The sequence below is a fragment of the Aquarana catesbeiana genome, linkage group LG08 (assembly GCF_042186555.1).
Source record: "Aquarana catesbeiana isolate 2022-GZ linkage group LG08, ASM4218655v1, whole genome shotgun sequence".
NCBI lineage: Eukaryota > Metazoa > Chordata > Amphibia > Anura > Ranidae > Aquarana > Aquarana catesbeiana.
This window is the reverse complement of record NC_133331.1, coordinates 9,133,759-9,151,052: the sequence shown is the minus strand read 5'-3', so window position 1 is coordinate 9,151,052 and position 17,294 is coordinate 9,133,759. Positions and strand designations below refer to the sequence as shown.

General features: G+C 45.7%; 1 protein-coding gene across 1 annotated transcript; it reads right to left on the bottom strand.

Moving 5' to 3' along the window:
- Positions 1-4,446: 4,446 nt before the first annotated feature.
- PGAM1 (phosphoglycerate mutase 1) lies at positions 4,447-16,708 on the bottom strand. Its single transcript, XM_073595482.1, has 4 exons — positions 16,466-16,708; positions 9,364-9,638; positions 7,652-7,832; positions 4,447-5,990 (listed from the first exon to the last, which is right to left on the bottom strand). Exons 1-4 carry the CDS (start codon positions 16,602-16,604, stop codon positions 5,824-5,826), a joined length of 762 nt encoding a protein of 253 aa, XP_073451583.1. The 5' UTR covers positions 16,605-16,708; the 3' UTR covers positions 4,447-5,823.
- Positions 16,709-17,294: the final 586 nt, after the last annotated feature.

Here is a 17,294-nt window from a genome sequence, read left to right as displayed (position 1 = left end):
CGGTCCCTGGTGTTTAACCATCGAATACACTCCCCATGTATGTATAGTGCAGGAGACTCATTTGGTGGGGAGCAGGACGCTGGCCCTCCGGAAAGCCCTGGGTGGGGGCAGATTATCATTCTACCCATTCCTCCTTCTCTAGGGGTGTCAGCGTCCTGCTTCACAAGTCTCTCGGATTTACCTTATTGGACCTCCACCTTGACCAGAGGGGAGGTATGTGGCCCTTCATGCTATGTGTGATAGACCGGAACATTTGCTTGCGGGACTCGTCTCCATGACACTGCAGGGCAGAAGCGACGTCAAAACGTATATATAGTACACATACATAATTTTTTATTTATTTTTTGTCCTATGCTGTAAGGAGACTCAACACAAGAAGAACATTGGTTCTCTAGCGTTTGAGAATTCTCCCATTAAAATCAATGCAATTTGGTCCACCGCAAAATGGCTGCCAGCCAGAGCCCTAATTACAAGGACAGATTGTCCTCCCCCAGCCACTCTTGACACAGACATCTCAAGTCTCCCGCGAGGTGCGGGAGGCTCCCACGTTTCTGCGGCGGGCTCCCGCACACCCGCGAGCGCCTCCCGATCTCCCGGGGATGATCGGTGCGGTGGGGGGAACAGCTATGAAGACAGACTCTGTCCCCGCAGACATCTCTGCAAACAGCTTCCGCTCCTAGAATATCCATCAACACTAAACAATCTGTCCTTGTAATTAGGGCTTCGGCTGGCAGCCATTTTGTGGTTGACCAAATTGCATTGAATTTTAATGGGAGAATAGGACATAGGACAAAAAAAAAAAAATGGTATGTATACTATGTATCTGTATATATATATATATATATATATATATCTATATATCGATCTATCTATCTATCTATCTATATATATATATATATATATATATATGATTCTGCACTGCTGCCTGTAGGGGGCACCCGTGGGCTACTTCTTCTTTGATTATTCACAGCACAAACGTCACAGTAGCTTCACATACCCGTCACATTTCGATACCCGCTGGAGTGCGCATGCGCAACGCCACCATATGCGTTCCAACACTTTTACGACAACACTTCACCCCTGAGTCCAGGTTCAAGCCCCACCATCCAAGTGGACATAGAGTTACATTATAATTATGCCCAGCAAAGCGAGGCCGTGCCCGAAGCGCGGCGAGCGAAGCGAGCCCACGAGGGGTGTGGAGTTTTGTCGTAAAAGTGTTGGAACGCATATGGCGGCGTCGCGCATGCACGATCCAGCGGGTAGCGAAATATGATGGGTCGCCATATGTGACGCTACATGGGCACGTGTTTGGGGGGACGCAACTTATTTAGTAACCAAAATGGTGTTCTGATGGGTGGGAAGGTTTCACATATTTCTCAATTAACTCCTTCAATACCGGGGGGCACTTTCACCCCCCCTTCCTGCCCAGGACAATTTTCAGCTTTCAGTGCTGTCACACTTTGAAGGACAATTACTCAGTCATACAACACTGTACACACATGATATTTTTATCATTTTTTTCACACAAATAGAGCTTTCTTTTGGTGGCATTTGATCACCTCTGGATTTTTATTTTTTGCTAAATAAACTAAAAAGGTGGCACGGATGAGCACTGATAGGGGGCACTGATGGGCACTGATAGGGGGCACTGATGGGCACTAATAGGCAGGACTGATGGGCACTAATAGACAGCACTGATAGGGGGCACTGATGGGCACTAATAGGCGGAACTTATGCGCAATATTAGGCAGCACTGATGGGCACTAATAGGCGGAACTTATGTGCACTAATAGGCAGCACTGATGGGCACTAATAGTCAGCACTAATAGGTGGAACTTATGTGCACTAATAGGTAGGGCTGGGGAAAAAAATCGAATCAAATCTTGAATCGAGTTGAGAGGTCAAATCAATTCAAAATTTAAGCAAATCGATTTTTTTAGATTTTTTTTTTTTTTTTCACCGCGCCAGTCCTGAGGTGCTGCGGACATGAGTTTTTAGGCGAGGCTGTGGCTTCGGCCTAGTCCTCGGCTTTGGCCAGACGCCGCGGACTAGGCCGAAGCCGCGGCCTCGCCTAAAAACTCATGTCCGCAGCTCCTCAGGACCAGCGCGGGGTCCAAAAAAAAAAAAAAACTCGATTCGAATAGTGAATCGAGTTTTTTTTAAGAAAATCGAATTTCTTTTTTTAAGAACATCTCCCAGCCCTACTAATAGGCGCCACTGATGGGCACTGATAGGCAACACTGATGTGCACTAGACATGTGCGATCAGTTTCGTACGAATCGGCAATTTGTACATTTGTGAGGATCCGAAATACAAATTTTTGCTACGAAATTTTGTTTACGAACTTCGGATCCAAATTCCGTTACAACAGAAGCGGACAAAATAAGAATGTTTGTTAATTACGATTATCCGTTATGACGACGTTAACCACTTCCCGACCGGTGCACGCCGATGTACGTCGGCAGAATGGCACGGCTGGGGCAAATGGACTTACAGGTACGTCCAGTTGAATTCCCCGCCGTGCCATTGCGTGCGCGCCGGCCGGGAGCTCCGTGAGTCGGGACGCGGGACTCGATCGCCGCGGGGATACCCGCAATCGCCTCACGGACAGGACGAACGGGGATAAGGAGAAACAGGAAATAAACACTTTACAATGATTAAAATAGCGTCCTTAAAGGAAAGAGAATATTTAAGATATTTAAGTACTTATTGATACAGAGGAACATAATAAAAGCATATTTGAGATTTGTGGAAGAATAATAGAAATGTAGGTATATGTAAAAAGGGGACAATACATTATTCATTTATATATATCTCAATACTTTGTTTATTGTCCCCTTTTTATATATACCTACATTTCTATTATTCCACAAATCTCCTTATTGTTTCCGCCCACTGCCATCCCATTGTTAGTATATATGTTGCGCACAGTCCCTTGATGGTCATAGGTTGAAAAAGGAATCAGTTAGCGTTCCGAAACGCGTCCCTTCTTGATTGACCACATCCGCCCAGTGCTGCGGTCCAGGCTGGTTTGCTGTCTCTCCTGACTGACATCACTTCCAGGCTTCTTCCTCCTCTCTTCGGATGACGTCAGTTCTGCTGTTGATTGACGCTGTATTGGTTATCAAGCCTGAGGACTCCCTCCGGCCGTGACCCCGTCCAATGCTGTATACTGCATTTTCATGATGTGCCGCTTTTATCATCCCATCTTTTAAGTGTTTTTAGTCCTGTTGGGGATATTAAAATATGTAAACTTCTGCACTTAGAGGCGCCTTGTCTTTGTTTAGGTCAGAGTTGATGGGAAGATGGATGGAGCCAAATACAGGACAATCTTAGAAGGAAACCTGTTAGATTCTGCAAAAGACATGAGACTGGGGCGGAGGTTCACCTTCCAGCAGGACAACGACCCGAAACATCCAGCCAGAGCTACAATGGAATGGTTTAGATCAAAGCATATTCATGTGTTAGAATGGCCCAGTCACAGTCCAGACCTAAATCACATTGAGAATCTGTGACAAGACTTGAAAATTGCTGTTCACAGACGCTCTCCATCCAATCTGACAGAGCTTGAGATATTTTGCAAAGAAGAATGAGCAAAAATGTCCCTCTCTAGATGTGCAAAGCTGGTAGAGACATCCCCAAAAAGACTTGCAGCTGTAATTGCAGTGAAAGGCGGTTCAACAAAAGTATTGACTCCGGGGGGCGCCATACACAGATTTATATGTAAACAATTCTGAAAAGCATTTATCATTTTCCTTCCACTTCACAATTATGTGCCACTTTGTGTTGGTCTATCACATAAAATCCCAATAAAATACATTTACGTTTTTGGTTGTAACATGACAAAATGTGGAAAATTTCAAGGGGTATGAATACTTGTTGGACCCTGCAGTCACTATATCTGGTCTCTCATAGAATTATTTTAGTAAATACCTTTTCTCGTCAGCAGTATATAGCAATTCTTGTGACTTCTATCAGTGTTTAGTTAAAGCTTGTAGGAAGAGTTTTCATTCCACTCTGACTGTCCTATGAGGCTGCAGGCCCCCCTGACCCTCTGTCTGGACAGTGCTGATCACATGCACTCTTCCCCAAAAAAAAAAAAAAAAAAAAAAAAAAAACTCTAGCAATACACACCAAACTGAGCATGTGCAGAGTGCCCCTAAGGCTCTACTACTATCAGGAGGTGGATTGGGGACAGTGGAAAAAGAGGAGGCTCAAAGAGAGGATCAAACAGTCTTTTTACACAATGCAGAGCATTAACCCCTTAGGATCCACGGCGAGTATAACAAGCAATGCTTTACTGCATATACAGACTGATTTTACTGTTGTGGGTTTAGTAACACTTTGAACTTTTTTTGTATATTAATATCAAAATAGATTTTCAAGTTGCATATAAAAAAAAGTCTATTACAGCGGCTTAATAAAAAAGACACACAGAGATTGATATCATTGCACATCACTCCTTTATTGAAATGGATCTTAAGTAAAAACGTACATCTCTATAAAGGGACAAACAACCGTCATAAAACGAGTGCTGGAATAGGGGGGGGCGCACTTTACAGGCAAAGCTCCTAAACCTCTATCTAGCAGCAGAGACGAAACGCGGCGAGGATCTCCATGCACGTTACACACGATCAGTACGGTCATGTCCTGCGGTATTAAAAAAAAGGTGACCAGGAGGGAATTGTGGGAAACTGAAATACAGGCCAGGTGGAAATGGCTACAGTGTGACATGAAGTGCCCCCCCCCCCCCCCCCCGGGGACCCCGATCTCTCTGGAATGTCTCAGTGTTTAGAACAGGAAAGCTGGTCCTCGGCTCACCTCGTACATTGATAACCGACCTACTGGCATTAGCTTGTGTACTAACCATCCCAGCGACATACTAGAGCGACACCCACACGGAGCTGGACCCTACTAGAATAGAAGGACTGCACCAAGGCACCCTGTGGCCCCTCCAGCTTCTGAACATCTACCAGTGTTTGGATGCTCAGCGGGACAAATGAGGAGCCAGAAGGTCAAGGCCAGAATAAATACAGATATCAGGAAAAAAAAAAAAAAAAAAAAAATGGCGTCTGTTATGAGAACTTTAACAAAACTGGACCTTGGGAGACGATCCGTACAATAGGCTGCAGCAGGCAGACACTTGCATGGGTGTCATTTCAGTGCATGACGAAGAATGTGATTGGTCCGTGCAAAAAGAAAAAACAGCCAACAAAGTCTACAGTATGTGATTGGGTAAAAGAAAGAAGTGTAAACAAAAAACGGTGAAATGTATAAAAAGGTTTGGTCACACACGTGGGCATCCGTTTACAGAGACACGCGGGCATCCGTTTACACAGACACGCGGGCATCCGTTTACACAGACACGCGGGCATCCGTTTACACAGACACGCGGGCTTCGTTTACAGAGACTGCGCAAATGGCAAGGAGCACAGCGCAACAACCAAAAACCACCAATAAGATTCCCGGTAGGTTGCTATGGGTGACTGCACTTTGCACTTCATTACTACCCTTTAAGCAACCTGAATCTGAACACACTTATAACCGATCGTTCAGGATTTGCTGCCATGTGTCAATAACCGACGCGTTTCACATCCTTGATTACGATACGTGTTCTAGCTAGTCCTATTAAAACAAAAAACAAACAAACAGGGTGAACGGAACGCAGTGAAGAGATGCATTATGGGAGATGGTTAAAGAGAACAAGTGAGAATGGGCGGCTGCCTAGGTGCAAGGTTTCCGGTAGAGTTGCATTTCAGAATCCCCGGATGAAAAGTAAACTAAGGGATGGAAGCCGATGGTTTTCGGGGGGGAAGAAACCCTTTACTTGGCTTTTCCTTGGGCCGCTACGGCCTCCATGGCTTTACGCACGGTCTCCTCATCTCCCAAAAACTGCATTGGCTTGATGGGTTTCAGGTTCTTGTCGAGCTCGTACACGATGGGGATCCCGGTGGGAAGGTTCAGCTCCATGATCTGTTCTTCGGACATATCTGCAGGGGAAGCACACAGAAGGATGCTTATTTATTAACAATCAATATAAAAACGTATAATATATATACTGACACCAACGAGGGGGCACTATTCCCCCCACAGACACCAATGATGGGGCGCTATTCCCTCCCACTGACACCAATGATGGGGCGCTATTCCCTCCCACTGACACCAATGATGGGGCGCTATTCCCTCCCACTGACACCAATGATGGGGCGCTATTCCCTCCCACTGACACCAATGATGGGGCACTATTCCTCCCACTGACACCAATGATGGGACACTATTCCCTCCCACTGACACCAATGATGGGACGCTATTCCCTCCCACTGACACCAATGATGGGACGCTATTCCCTCCCACTGACACCAATGATGGGACGCTATTCCCTCCCACTGACACCAATGATGGGGCACTATTCCCCCCACAGACACCAATGATGGGGCGCTATTCCCTCCCACTGACACCAATGATGGGGCGCTATTCCCTCCCACTGACACCAATGATGGGGCGCTATTCCCTCCCACTGACACCAGTGATGGGGCGCTATTCCCTCCCACTGACACCAGTGATGGGGCGCTATTCCCTCCCACTGACACCAGTGATGGGGCGCTATTCCCTCCCACTGACACCAATGATGGGGCGCTATTCCCTCCCACTGACACCAATGATGGGGCACTATTCCCTCCCACTGACACCAATGATGGGGCGCTATTCCTCCCACTGACACCAATGATGGGGCACTATTCTTCCCACTGACACCAATGATGGGGCACTATTCCTCCCACTGACACCAATGATGGGACACTATTCCTCCCACTGATACCAATGATGGGGCACTATTCCTCCCACTGATACCAATGATACCAATGATGGGACACTATTCCTCCCACTGACACCAAGGATGGGACACTATTCCTCCCACTGACACCAAGGATGGGACACTATTCCTCCCACTGACACCAAGGATGGGACACTATTCCTTCCACTAATAATGGGGCATGGTTTACCACCCCCTCAACTGACAGGACATTGTCTACTCCCATACCACACTCCGGCCCCCCTAAAGCCCAAAGAACAGTAAACTGCCCCTTTGTTTAGGTTTGGAGACTCAATGGGCTAGATGAAGGGGGACAATTTTTTTTTTTTTTTAATGGACCGGAGGCAGGCGAGTGCAATCAGACACAAGTCCATGGGGGGGGGGGGGGGCATCCGATAAAACTGACAGGTGGACCTGATCAAACCCTTCCTGTGAGAGGGGACTTAATAGAGACTGCAGCAGCAGGGGGGGGGGGGGGGGGGGGGTTGGGGGTGTTACTCGTGTCAGTAGTTACAGATTTCAGAAGCATATCCCTCCATATGTGAAATATACTCTATGGTTTATATAGGAGCAGAGAGGCGAATAAGCGTTACACAAACATCCTCTCCGGAGGTCTTAGTCAGCCAAATTTCTGACTTTGAGATGCTTGGGAAATCCCTGAGCGAAGCAATTTTGCGGATTTGTTTAAAACAACCGAAAGCTCATCTCCCTCTTTGATCTTCACTAAAAGACGCTTCGCAGACAGGCGTCCCCTCGATCGGCCGTATAAAGCCTGACTTGTCACACAGCTTCTCCCATTACAACCCCGGTAGGGTTTGTTTTTTTTTTTTTGGTACGTACTTTCCAGGTGCTTAACGATCCCTCTAAGGCTGTTGCCATGGGCGACGATGAGGACCCTCTTCCCTTCTTTGATCTTTGGAACAATTTCATCATTCCAGAACGGCAGGGCTCGGGCAATGGTGTCCTTCAGACTTTCACAGCTGGGGAGCTGGTCTTCTGTCAGGTCGCTGTAACGGCGATCCTGGACAGAAAAGAGAAAAAAAAAAAAAAAAAACCCATAGTCAACACCGCAAAAGTATAAAAGAGAGCACGGGACTTTTTAAAAAGCAGATAAAATATTTATAAAGATAAGATTCCTTTAATAATTTATTAACAACCAATAATACAACAGGATAACTTTCAGAGGAGAAAATAAAAAAAACTTTCCGAGCGCATGCAGATCATACGATGAATCTGGAGAGTCGCCAGACCGCAGTAATTCGATATCATGCATTTTAGGTTTATTATCATTACAGGTGCACAAGAAATGGCCACTTCTGACAAGAAAGTACAACCAGCGCACATTCAACCACCTCTGGACAAATAATAGATAGATATAGATCTATCCTATCTATATACACACACACACACACACACACAACTCTATTATGAAAAAAAAAAATATAGTAAAATATAATTGTTTTTTTTTTTGCCAAAAAGTAATAATATATATATATATATATATATATATATATATATATATATATATATATATATATATATATATATATATATATATATATATATATATATTTTGCTTTTTGGCAAAAAAAAAAACAATTATATTTTACTATATTTTTTTTCATAATAGAGTTGTGTATGTATGTGTGTGTGTGTATAGATAGATCTATCAATATCAAAAAAGTAACAATTATATTATAAAAATAGAATAATAAATTAAATATACTATTATATCATTTGCATATGTACGTATACAAATTTTACATACACACACAAATAGTTTTATATATGTGTAAAATTATAACAAGTATATATATTTTACAAAAGCATATACGATAGATAGAGATATATATATTATCACACAAATTATATAATACAAAATTATATTTAAATTTATTATACTATATTATTTTTATAATATAATTGTTACTTTTTTTTTTTTTTTCAAAATTTATATATATATATTTATTTTATTTTTTTTCAAAAAGTAACAATTATATTATAAAAATAATATAGTACAATAAATTAAATATAATTTTGTATTATATAAATTTATTTTTTTTTTTTTTACACGGCTGGCGGTCCTCTTTCAGATAAAAGTGGTCCCCGGCGGCGGGTTCACCACGGGATCACTTTTATGGGCGGCGGGAGAGGTGACCCCCCCTCCAGCCGCTTCCCCACTTACTGGAACTATCAATAGCAGCAAAAACAATCCGACCTTCTGGACTGCTGAATCTTCCGGAGGTCGAGTGATTGATACACTTTCATCTCTGTGGCCGGTCCCTTCACTGGATATATGGAGGGTTTTTGCAACCACTTTAAATTCCGGTGTATTTCCTTGCAGTGCTCAGACACAGAGGAGTGTGCGGGACGTTGGACGCGCCTATTGACTTGTAACCAATCAACCTCCTCAGTATAGAAGCTAAATGGCTATAAATAAGCAGCCGCATTGATTGGCCTTTCTTTGCCCTTCACTTGATAATAAGAATTCCAAAATAACTCAGCAGCATTGAGCCCTCCCCCCCCCCTCTCATCTCCTGTGAAGGACTTACCTTGGTGATGGTGGTGTAATAATCGTGATCCGGGTCCATGGTCGGGGGTGGGGTGTCGAAGGATCGCCTCCAGATCTTCACCTGCGCCTCTCCGTGTTTAGCGGCCGTCTCCGCCTTGTTCAGGCCGGTCAGCCCGCCGTAGTGCCTCTCGTTCAGCCTCCAGGTCCTGACGACCGGCGTCCACATCTGGTCAGTGGCGTCCATGGCCAGCCATAAGGTGCGGATCGCCCTCTTCAAGACAGACGTGTAGCAGATGTCAAACTGGTAGCCGGCATCTGCAGGGAAGAAAAAAAAACGAAAACTGTGAGCTGGGACGTAATAAAGAAGGGGAAATGTCCATCTACACCGATATGCTTGGCACCTCCAGCAGTGGGGAAACTACAAATCCCAGCATGGCCCTGTCAGTTGGCGTCATGCCTGTGGAAGTCTTTCTATGCCCCACAAAAACTGGAGTGCCGAGGTTGCTTAGCCCTGATCTAAGAAAAACACCACCGCTGGATGGATATCAGACCTTCAATATATTCCTTGACAGGGGTGACAGACTAAACTCACAGCACACGGGCCATCTACGCCCATCCTCAATGGGGGGGGGCTTACCAGAATCAGGCACTACGGTTAGCTGGGGTAGAATCAGGTTGATCAAACCGGGTGCACTTGTGGGAAATCCTCACATTTATTAGGGGGAGCATGCAAACTCCAAAGTACCCCCCCGACTCAGACTGAACCCAAGACCCCGGCGCTGCACAAAGAGAATGACAACTTCTTATAGACCCTTAGGGATCATCATGGCACCACCCAGCCCACTACATGGAGGTCACATTCTTCTTCTCTCGCTTTCCTCCACTGGAATGTTAAGTGCAATGCAATGAGCAAGACCATCACTGCCCAGCTGCTGAGGTTAACTGGTTCGATACCAGGCACTGCCACCCCCCCCCCCTTCCTGCCCAGGACAATTTTCACCTTTCAGCGCCCTCACATTTTAAAAGACAATTGCGCGGTCACGTAACACTGTATTCGTATGACATTTTAAATATTTTTTTTCACACAAAGCTTTCTTCTGGTGGTATTTAATCACTGCTGGGGTTTATTTTTCGCTAAACAAAAAAAAAAAAGGGGGGGGGGGTTGGGGGGGCCAAAAAAAAAAAAAAAAATTCTTAGTTTCTGTTAAAAATTTTTTTACAAATAAGTAATTTTTCTTCACTAATATGCACTGATGAGGCCGAACCAATGACAGGCCGATGGGCGCCAAAGAAGACAGGCCCATGGGCGCCAAAGAAGACAGGCCCATGGGCGCCAAAGAAGACAGGCCCATGGGCGCCAAAGAGGACAGGCCCATGGGCGCCAATGAGGACAGGCCCATGGGCGCCAATGAGGACAGGCCCATGGGCGCCAATGAGGACAGGCCCATGGGCGCCAATGAGGACAGGCCCATGGGCGCCAATGAGGACAGGCCCATGGGCGCCAATGAGGACAGGCCCATGGGCGCCAATGAGGACAGACCCATGGGCGCCAATGAGGACAGACCCATGGGCTGCACTGATAAGTGCCCTGATTATCAGTGTAAACAATGAGGCCGGACCGATGGGCGCCAATGAGGCCGGACCGATGGGTGCCAATGAGGCCGGACCGATGGGCGCCAATGAGGCCGGACCGATGGGCGCCAATGAGGCCGAACCGATGGGCGCCAATGAGGCCGGACCGATGGGCGCCAATGAGGCCGGACCGATGGGCTGCACTGATAAGTGCCCTGATTATCAGTGTAAACAATGTACTGACAGGCTTGCTGGTTATCGGACTTTCCTATCCTCACACAGAGAAAGCGCCTGAGGAAAGGACTGCCGATAACCGACAAGTCTGTTTACATGTGATCAGCTGTGAATGGCCCATTACCCCGATCTGTGATCAACTGCGCCAACAGGACGCAGCAATCACAGATTGCGCCCGATGCGCGCTCCAGGGGGTGCGTGGGAGGCGGGGTTCTGGGAGGACTGCGCTGTAGCAGTCTTTCGGCTATAGCCCAGTCTGCAAGTGGTTAAGGCCTCGTTCACGTACATACATGGAGGGAGGTGTTTGTCCACAACAGGGATGGACAAATGTTCCATGCATCCCCATTGATGTCAATTGAGATGCAGTAGCTGCATGGACACAGCAGCTGCTCCCAATTGGACATCCATGCAGGTGCACGGTCCCAGGCACATACTGTCTACATTCAGGGCCTTGCACCTCTGCCCGCACAGCTGTCAAATTGAGAGCAGGTGTTACGTCCTACTTGACATGGATGGGACTGCCTGCATGGGGGGGAAGGGGATGCAGGAAACACCTGCGTTTTTTGGTGCATTTGTCATGTGACAGCTAGGAGCAGCCTATTCACTATAATGGGCTGCCCTGCATGCAACAAAGTAACTCACGAACCTTTATTTTTGGCCCCGAGCCAACCGCGTTTTGCAATGTGTGTTTTGACTGCTCCCTGTGTTTTGGGGGCGTCACTAGCAAGTAATGGCACTGCAAGCACCAATCACATCTTGCTGCATTTTCATCGAGTTTCTGGAAATGCGCATTTCTGGAATGCTTAGATGTGAATGATGCAGCCTAAGAATTTATTTGTGCAGAATGAAAACAAAAAGACACAGTACACGTTCTGTAACCCAATTGGTTGCGACACCCATCACTTCCTATGTTACACAAAAGAAGAAGCTGAACAATGAGCAAGTCCTCCGCAATAGTTCTCAACTTCATCCCCAGGGGCCACCAGCTGGGCAAGTTCTTCTATGTAGGGGGCACAGCGGCTCCTCCCCAGCAGAAGAGGGGAAGTTTTTTTTTTTGGGGGGGGGGCCCAATCGGGAGGGGTTGTTAAGGTGGCCATAGATGGTTCGAGATATGAACCACATATGGGCAGGCTTAAGTTGACTGATAGATCAGCCATTAGCAATAATCACTGTCTTCTGCTGGCCGGGATGACTTGCCCCCCCGCCGGGAGAACACAATGGCTCGGCAGGAGGTATTCCCTCATCAACACCAATTGTGCTGATGAGGGGAAAAAAAAAAAAATCAAGCACTTTTCTTTCCAGAAATCCACTCCGTCTATGGTCAGCCTTGGGAAAAAAAAAAGGTGACACATAGAAACTGTTCAGAAGTCAGCGATTGTCTGCAAGTGGTGCAAAGGGTCAAAATCCCATTCTGCCATCAGCAAAGCCACAATTACGGGACACTCTGTCCTACATTTCAGGTCACCCAGCATTCATCCCTGGAAGGTGTTCTGACTATATTTGTAGGGCAAAGGCTCAAAAATAGCCACAAAAACAAGACAAAGGTCACCGTCCCCACTGTCCCTCCCCTCCCCCCCCCAAGAGTGGAGAGTGCACTTTCCATTCTCATTATAGATCAGGAATCTACAAGCACTCAGCTGTGTTATTTTAGGAGCTTCTACTGGAAGATGGTTCTTATCAGTCATGACAAGTAGAACACTACAAAAATCACCGGATGGCAACTGTCCCATCCAGGCCACCAACATCTATCAGCAGGCATTTCCTGGGCCTGTGTATCGCATTTCCAGGGTCCAGATTGGGCCAGTTGGTATTTCTAAAGGTTTAGGTACAGCATTTCAGTCCTCGAATTATGGCAGTCGGCATTTCTAGAGTCTAGGTATGGGAGTTGGTATTTTTGAGTGCTAGGTATGGCATTTCCAGGGTCTAGGTATAGCAGTTGGTATTTCCAGGTTCTACGTTCGGCAGGCGGCATTTCTTGGGTCTAGCTATGGCGCTTCTCGAAACTAGTTATGGCGCTTCTCAAATCTAGCTATGGCGCTTCTCGAAACTAGTTATGGCGCTTCTCAAATCTAGCTATGGCGCTTGGCATGTCTCAAATCTAGCTATGGCGCTTCTCAAATCTAGCTATGGCGCTTCTCAAATCTAGCTATGGCGCTTGGCAAGTCTCGAATCTAGCTATGGCACTTGGCACTTCTCGAAACTAGCTATGGCACTTGGCATGTCTCGAATCTAGCTATGGCGCTTCTCGAATCTATTGCGCTTCTTGAATCTAGCTATGGCGCTTGGCACTTCTCAAATCTAGCTATGGCGCTTCTCGAATCTAGCTATGGCACCTGGCATTTCTCGAATCTAGCTATGGCACTTCCAGGGTTTAAGTATGGCAGACGGTATTTCTTTGCTCTAGGTATGGCAGTCAGTATTTTTCAGTCCCAGGTACATGAACTGGTTATTTTTGGGACCTAGGTATGGCCGTCAGTATTTCAGGGGCCAAGATGGGCCAGCTGGTATTTCCTGGGGTCCAGGTTAGGCAGCCAGCTCGCATTTCTGGGGCCGAGTTAAGGCAGTCAATATTTATAGGGCCTATGTACGGCATTTCTACAGTCTAGGTATGCGAGTCGGAATTTTCAGGACCCAGAAATATCAGGTGGCCCGGGTATGACCATCGTTACTTCTGGAGGGGGCGGCCAAGTATGACCACCGTTATTTCTGGGGGGGAGCCCCCGGGTATGACCACCGTTATTTCTGGGGGGGAGCCCCCAGGTATGACCACCGTTATTTCTGGGGGGAGCCCCCAGGTATGACCACCGTTATTTCTGGGGGGGAGCCCCCAGGTATGACCACTGTTATTTCTGGGGGGGAGCCCCCAGGTATGACCACCGTTATTTCTGGGGGGGTGGCCCCCAGGTATGACCACCGTTATTTCTGGGGGGGTGGCCCCCAGGTATGACCACCGTTATTTCTGGGGGGGTGGCCCCCAGGTATGACCACCGTTATTTCTGGGGGGGTGGCCCCCAGGTATGACCACCGTTATTTCTGGGGGGGTGGCCCCCAGGTATAACCACCGTTATTTCTGGGGGGGTGGCCCCCAGGTATGACCACCGTTATTTCTGGGGGGGTGGCCCCCAGGTATGACCACCGTTATTTCTGGGGGGGTGGCCCCCGGGTATGACCACCGTTATTTCTGGGGGGGTGGCCCCCGGGTATGACCACCGTTATTTCTGGGGGGGTGGCCCCCGGGTATGACCACCGTTATTTCTGGAAGTGGTATGTCTCTTGGCATTTCTGGGCCCCGGGGTCCCGTATTTCAGGGCTCTAGGTACAGCAGTCTGATCACACGTTGGCGCTCTGGACGCACGCTCTCTGCTCGGTGATTCATTCTGAATCTAGAAGAAGGTCGGTGGAAATTCTGCAGTGAGAAGACCTGGAAATGACTCATTCCTTTCCGGGATTACTACAGACACCGGGGGAGGGGGAAGAAATAAGAGAACCGTCTCACGATGCAATTTTCAGAAGGGGGGGGGGGGGGGGGGGGGATGGGCTGGTGAATCAAAATGACAAAACGACCTTCAACTGAGCCAAGGAAAGCCAATTACCCCCCCCCTCCACCCCGCAACATTATTTCCTGGAACTGAATATAGATTCAGCATCTCAGGAGATCCACAATGTGGATGATGTGAAACCGATGTCCCCGGACCGACCACAACCAGATATCACTCCCGGGGACAAACTACTTTTTTTTTTTTTTTTAACCACCCCTCAACCCCCCCCCCCCCCCCCCCCCTTTAGCTGCAGCTGTGGGTGTACAACACATGCAGGACCTACACAATGCTGCAACAACCACCTGACAACCACGACATCTATAGACCAACATTTAGGGGGTTAAACAGGCAGTGAGGAGGCCTGTCAAATGCTCTCCGAAGAGTGATCCAAACTCAGATCGCTCTTCATTTCTGATGCCATCGGTAACTGGCTGTCCCACTCAGAAGCAGGCAGCCAGCCCCATAATGAAGAATCACCAGGACTACCCCCCCCCCCCTCCTCCGCCAGATCCCTCCCGGGATATGGAATATGCAAATCCCAGGAGACCTCACCAGCGGAGCTCCTCACCCTCACCTAGAGAAGGATGGAGGCGGGGGTGGGGAGAAGCGTAATGAATTGAAAAAGGCGAGAGAAAAAAAAAAAAAGGGTTTTGTATTTTATTGGGGGGGGGGGGGGGGGGGGGGGGAATTGTAGAGGAAATAAAAGTGTTTTATATGGAGGGAGGTCCCCTTTAAGGGTTTGTTGGCTTTACAGGACATTGGAGAGCACGGCTGCCATGACTACATCACCACACACCCCACCCCCGCCTGCACCCGTCATACATACACCATGTACAGGAACAGAGACAATACATACATATAAAAAAAAAAAAAAAAAAAAAAAAAAAAAAAAAGTTATATATATATATATATATATATATATATATATATATATATATATATATATATATATATATATATATATAACGAAGAATCTAAAAAAAGAAAAAAAAAAAAAAAAAACACACATATATATATATATATATATTCATATTCTCACACACAAATTATTGTATAATAATATAAAAGAAATGTAGAATAAAATGTTATATTTTACATATACTTAATTTATTATACTCTACTATTTTTATAATATATATATATATATAAAATATAATATATATATATAAAATTAGTATAGTATAAAAAAATATATATATATTTAATTTTTTTTTTATACTATATTTTTTTTTATATTCTTCTCTATATTTTTTATATTGTATATGGAATATATATATATATATATATATATATATATATATATATTTTTTTTTTTTTTTTTAAATTAGCATTTTTCGCTTTTTTATAATATATATATATATATATATATATATATATATATATATACATTATAAAAATAGTAGAGTATAATAAATTAAGTATATGTAAAATATAAAATTTTATTCTACATTTCTTTTATATTATTATACAATAATTTGTGTGTGAGAATATGAATATATATATATATATATATATATATATATATATATATATATACTCCATATACAATATAAAAAATATAGAGAAGAATATAAAAAAAAATATAGTATAAAAAAAAATTAAATATATATATATTTTTTCTATACTATACTAATTTTTTAATATTCTTCTTCATATTTTTTGCTAAAAAAAATACCCTTCAAAATAAAAATAAGAGAATATATATGTATGTTGTTGATTCTCCTACATACAATGTATTGTAATGAATATATATATATATATTTCTATGGTGACACACAATGAGGACCCCCCCCTCACCTCTCAGGGCCTGGCCCCCCCTCTGGGCCTCCTGCACCCCGGTCTCGCTGAGGTCGGCATCGAACCAGCCACAGAAGCGGTTCTCCTGGTTCCAGGTGCTCTCCCCATGGCGGATCAGGACGATCTTATAGGCTGCCATCTCTTCTTCTCTTCCTGGCCGGGATGTCACACTGCAGAAGACGGCAGGACCCGCGCATGCGCCGACAGAACCCAGAGGAGTGGGCGTGGACGTCGTGTCACGTCAGGCCCCTCCCGAGCAGCGTGTGGGTGGATACGGGACAGCGAGCTGCGCGCGTGCGCCTGAGCGAACCAGAGGGAGCGGGCGTGGAAAGGACATGTCAGGCAGCCCTCCCACTGGGCCATTGCGCATGCGCGCATCGCTTCGACATTCCTTTTTTTTTTTTTTAGCGCAAGCTGTAATAGGCTGTACGATAACCTAGCAATGAGTTAAATCTATTGAATTACTGTATCTTTGCGTGTTAGAAAAAAAAGAAACTCCGGTGTTAATAAACTGAAATTTGAAATGACGACCTTTTCAAATATGGCCGCCCGAGCTTCGCGCACTGCGTCCCTGGCCTGTTCGCCCCCCCCACGCCCCCCACCGCTAGTGCACGTAGCGCACGTATTGGGACGAGGGCGACGTGACCTTCACAGGGTGCTGGGTGCGCGCGCCTGCTATTGGCGGGAAGTGTGCAGTACAGCTCTGTGAGGAGAATGAGGTGTGAATAAACTGACTGACTGCCCTCATTCAATGTGAAATCATTACAGCTTGTTATAATAAAGTGTATCAATGGATGCCAAGATCATATTATTTAACCCCTTCAATACC